At 53.1% G+C, this 5,128-nt stretch overlaps 1 protein-coding gene across 1 annotated transcript; it reads right to left on the bottom strand.

The window, feature by feature from the left end:
* Positions 1-1,882: 1,882 nt before the first annotated feature.
* On the bottom strand, positions 1,883-2,506 carry NGA_2118800 (uncharacterized protein). Its single transcript, XM_005855162.1, has one exon. It carries the CDS (start codon positions 2,253-2,255, stop codon positions 1,938-1,940), a length of 318 nt encoding a protein of 105 aa, XP_005855224.1. The 5' UTR covers positions 2,256-2,506; the 3' UTR covers positions 1,883-1,937.
* Positions 2,507-5,128: the final 2,622 nt, after the last annotated feature.

The following is a 5,128-nucleotide window of genomic DNA, read 5'->3' as shown; positions in this document are numbered from 1 at the left end:
AACAGGTCTACTTGCCACTGTCTTGGGCTTCGCATCCACCGCCCACGCCTCCCTCCTTCCTTGCACCTACCTTAGCTTTCCCCCCCTCTCCATTCTTCCCCTCCGTCCTTCCTCCTCCTGGCGCCTCGTCCATCCGGCCAGTAAAACTCTCGCCGAGGTCGATGAAGGCCCAGGCGTGGAGCCCAAAAGTAACCGCGCAAATGAACCCGCCCCCCTCCCGCCCTCCTTCTTTCCCTCGTTGTCGGGCCAGAGTATCCAGACGCCGCATCTGCGCGGGGGTAAGGTCGGTGCCGACGATAACATCGAAATTGACGAAGAAGCTGTCTGGATAGGCGCTAGGGTCGCTGGGGTGACAGGCGACAGAGGCGAGGGGGTTCATCGCTTGGACGCCGGGGAGGCAGGCCTCGGCACGCTTTGAAGGGAGGAGACAGGGGCGTTGTGAGGGGTAGGAAGGAAAGGAGGCGATTGGAATCCAGAGGTACGAGCCCGCGGTGACGACCTTAAGGTTGTCGTCCCGGCCTCTCCTCCCCATATTGCAAGCACTTACATTCATGCCTACGTGCTCCGGCCGAAGGAAAAATTGAGCCCCTAAATCTTCCGGTTTTACCGTCTCGGCGTCCATGAGGGTGACGTTGATGCCGGCCAATACCACATTCTTGCAGATCTGCCCCGTCGCATGACGGCGTGGAAAGAGGGCAAGAGGAACGTGGGAAATCATGTGCTTCTTTCGCCTTTTTACTTTACTTATTATATTTTTTACCGAGACTCCACCCAGAATCTTGCTAGCAAATACTCATATCTCCCGGGAAGCGTTTCCACGTAATTTCCCGTACTTTTTCTTCATCCCTTTGTAACCTCCTGACGATTACGCACCCTTAGCAAAGTCTTACCTCTGCTCCCAGTGCCCGCAATCCGCAAAACAGTACCCGCGCCTCCTGCATGCGTTTTTGTGCCTCTAATCCCCACAACCGAATCTGACGGTCATATACCTCGGATGCGTTCATGGTCATTTCCCTCCTCTCCCCTGTGGAAGCTTTCCAGGTAAAAAGACTGTGTGGAAAGAAGATTGGAACATGGAAAAAGCCGAAAATAATTGTCTTATTTAAAAAAGCAGGGGGGATGGAAGTGTGCATTTCATTCCTATTTAAACTACCTGCTAGACTGAGGCAGACATAATTGCAAGAATTGCTTAGGAGGAATACCTTCGCTGCCAACGGTTGGCGAGGCGTGTTGTTATTCCCACCCAGAAAAAATGATTTTCGATATACCTCACTCACTGCCAGCCATGAACCCATGATGTGTGAATAGGGGGCTGCGAAGATATTTGTTTCCATTGAGTGGAAGTTCAGAGAATCAGGGTGGCAGAGGCTCCAGCCGGCACCCGACAAACAGCAATTATGATACCAGGAGTCGGGGCCCAACGTAATGGAGAGCCTGCGGTGTCTGTCACAGCTAATTTATGCTTCTCCGTGATGTATGTCACACCTTTTCGCCTTTTCCACGCGACAGGAACGACCCACTTCGATTACCACTTCGCCTTGACAAGCGTCCCGCCTGATGCGCCTCCTCAGCCACAATGTCCTCCGCAATACCGCCAAGGGCGTGGTGGATGGCTACCCTTTGAAGATCGAAGCTGCACAAATTGACGTACGTGCTCCGGTATAAGGAAATGTAGCATTTTCAGACTATCAATGGGTCGAAAACAAAGTTTTCTTCGGCTTCTTTCTCCCAGTGCATGCGTCCATAACGCAAGTCCCCGAGGCAAGCCTTTGGGGGATCTCTCCTTGATGCATCCACCTACCCGCCCATTTCCCGCAGGTCCGTGACACAGAGCCTGACTTGACATTCATTCGGCATCTCTTACCGACGATATCCTTCCCAGGGCTGCGGTCGGCTGCGGAAGACTTGGGGCTAGATGCGGCAGCTTTCCCCGCCTCCTATTCCACGACATTGGGAGAGGACGAGGCTTTCTTGAGGGCCTTGCACAAGGCATTGTTCGACGTGCACGTGTTGGAGGGCTCGTTGGTGTGCCCAGAGAGCGGGAGGAGGTTTTCGATCCGAGGGGGCATACCAGACATGATGTTGACGGATGAGGAGTTGAGTTGACCAGTTGCCAAGAAATCAGCCGAAGCGCGGAGGCGCAAACAACTTTTACAGACCGGGTACTGGCATGGAAGCCCATATAGTTTGGATCCTCGTCTTGTAGGAGAGATCGGGTTCCCTGCCCTTCTAAATTTCGTGTGGATAGTGTACATAGAGCAAGGGAGTGAGAAAGGCCTTCTCGGGCAAAAAGAATGAACTTCTGAGCCTTAACGATGAGAAAGCGCGACCGAGCCTTGAACGTACAGTCAACTTAAGCGACGTTCATTGTTGGGGGACAGGAATGAGTGGCTGTGATTTTGGCAATACTGGTCAGCAGTATTCATCATCTCTCGTCAATTTGCTTTTGTCGGGGAGGTAGGACAGAAGAACGCGAAAGATTAAGGTATGGAAAAAAAAAAAAACCCTGAACACATGGGACAGCGATATATTTTTCATTAGCCGCTTGTTATTTGATGCCAAATTCTTATAACATGGACATGGAAAATGTCAAAGAGCTCGGACAGGGTGCGTGAACGAACGTGGTTGGAAAAGTCCGCATTCCAATAGTTGTGGTTCCAGCAAACACCCCGTGGGACATCAGTTACAAATATTTTGCATAGTACATGCAGAAGCCATTCTCGGGACGCCAAATTCCCTTTTTCTTGCCATTTTTTTGGGTGTGTACGAAACGTTAAAGGAAGGGTTCGAAAACGTGGAACGAAGGGGCAAGCTCCTCTTTGCTTGACTTGCAACAAAAGCAAGTATAAGAGCCTGTCCGATGGCGTAGTTGATCACGATTCAAGCACTTCCATGTGCATAACAGCTTGGTGCAGCTGGGTGGACGCGAGGCTGCGTGGTTTTCAACCTGTTGGATGTCTTGATGCTTCGCTTTTTGCCCGCTCGCTCAAAGCATGGAAGACGAAATGCTTCTTCCTCCTTTCCTTGGCGTTTTCATGTACGCGAGTTTCCCTATATTCAACAATTTACAGTTTATATAGCCTTTTCGCAGCAATGGCGAGGCGTTACGATTCGTCGACGACCACATTCTCACCCGAAGGTACATTAAGATCTCTACTTTCTGCCGTCTCCGATCAGACTTGCCCTTTCAGTGCCCTCTGAGCTTGGTGTCCTTTCTTTCCCTATTCTCCCTCCGAGTCATTCTACGTACAAGTCGAGAAGTCACGTTGAAAGAATGACTGCTCATAATATCGGTGGTGGCTTTTCCACGACATTTATCCTTCGGGGGGGACGTACAGGCCGTCTACACCAGGTGGAGTATGCCATAGAAGCTATCAACAACGCAGGTACCTGCGTTGGCATTTTATGCAGTGACGGCATCGTCTTGGCAGCGGAGCGAAAGACCACAAGCAAGCTCTTGGCCCCCTCAAAGTCCAGCGACAAGATATACCAGATCGACGGACACATCGCTTCTGTGGTGGCGGGACTGACCTCCGATGCCAACATCCTGATCAATCAAGGTGCGTCGCCAGAGACATCGAAAAAGGAACAAAGAACTTCAAAACTTCGATGCATAGGACGCGATCATACTCGACCCTGCAGAAAGGAAGCTGACCACCTTTTATCAGCGGCCTGCGCCTTTGTATATGTGTACGCTCCATCAGGCCGGAGTGCCCTCGAATTCAACCCCCCCCTATGCCCTTTTCCTCTTGCCTCTGTCTGCACATGACATTCATTATCTTCTCGTCCTGAAAGCCTCGTGCAACTGACCTGGAGCCATCTGGCTTTTTTTCTTCTCTTTCCCTCCGTCTTTCCCGCAGCACGCCTCTCTGCCCAACGGTATCTCTATCAGTACCAGGAAGCCATGCCTGTGGAGCAACTCGTCCGGTCCATCTGCGACTACAAGCAAGCTTATACGCAATACGGGGGCCTGCGCCCTTTCGGTGTTTCCTTCCTTTTCGCCGGTTATGACAGGTATTTGTCCTTTTTTTCGTCCTCACTCCTTTCCTCACTACGCTTGTACCCCACCCGACGAGACGCCTCCACGTTTCCCTCCCCTTTACATTCCCTCCCCCCCCCTTCCCATGGCCCTTCCCCCTCCAGGCATCAAGGCTTCCAACTCTACGAGTCGGATCCGGCAGGCACCTTTGGGGGCTGGAGCGCCACGGCCATTGGCGCCAATTTCCAAGCGGGGAAGAGCCTGCTCAAGAATGAATACCCGGAAGGGGGGAGACCTTCCGTGCAGGAGGGCTTGACCCTGGCGGCGAAGGTGCTTCTGAAGACTATGGATACCACCATTCCTTCCGCGGAGAAGGTGGGAGGGAGGATGGGAGGGAGGGAGGGCGTAACTCCTTGCCATCGGGCCAGCGACGGAGCCTTCGCATTCATCATCTCTTTTCCCCTCCCCTTCTTCCTTCCATTTTTCTTCCCCCCTCTCCTTCTCTTGGAAAAATCAGGTCGAGTTCTTCACCCTGACGGCCGGGGAGAAGGAGGGACGCGTCGTACACACCACCCTGGCTGCCGACAAGACCACTTCTTTGCTAGAGGAAGTGAGCGCAAGCACATCGCCGGAGGGGGATATGTAGGGAGGGCTTGAGGAGGGGAGGGAGGGAGGGGTTGAGGGAGAGGAGGGTGAAAGAAGGCGTGTAAGGACGAGCTCTGAGAAGAAAGAAAGTCGACAGCAACCAAGCTCTTTCGCCGTGTCTTAATGTGGTCATGAGTTTTCCCACTACTGGGGGCCTACTTAGCGATCCTATCACACACCCAGTCCAGAGCCTCCTCGCTCCCTTTTCCCTCTTTAAACCCCCTTGGGCTCCCTTCCTTCTCGCTGTCTGGCAGCCACGCCGTCACCTCCCTCCTCCAGTTCACGCCCTCGTGGCCGTCGCCCTCCTTCCAAAATTTTATTTTACTTTGGGGTTCCGTGACCCATTCTGATCTCCGTCAATTCCTTCCTTTCAAGACCGCGTGCCGCCTCTCCCTTTGTCCTCGAGACGGTCCGGCCCCTCCTTAACCCCATCACTCCTCTTCTCCTGCCCCCGGACGCAATTTCTCATGTCCATGCTCTCCCTCCCCTCCCCGCCCACCTGGC

Source organism: Nannochloropsis gaditana (genome assembly GCF_000240725.1).
Source record: "Nannochloropsis gaditana CCMP526 unplaced genomic scaffold scaffold272, whole genome shotgun sequence".
Taxonomy (NCBI): Eukaryota; class Eustigmatophyceae; order Eustigmatales; family Monodopsidaceae; genus Microchloropsis; species Microchloropsis gaditana.
Note: the sequence above shows the minus strand (reverse complement) of the source record. Positions and strands in the feature narration are given on the sequence as shown.

What these genes read in the sequence shown, in the direction of transcription:
- NGA_2118800 (XM_005855162.1), bottom strand. Translation starts at nt 2,255, where the DNA reads ATGTACACTATCCACACGAAATTTAGAAGGGCAGGGAACCCGATCTCT.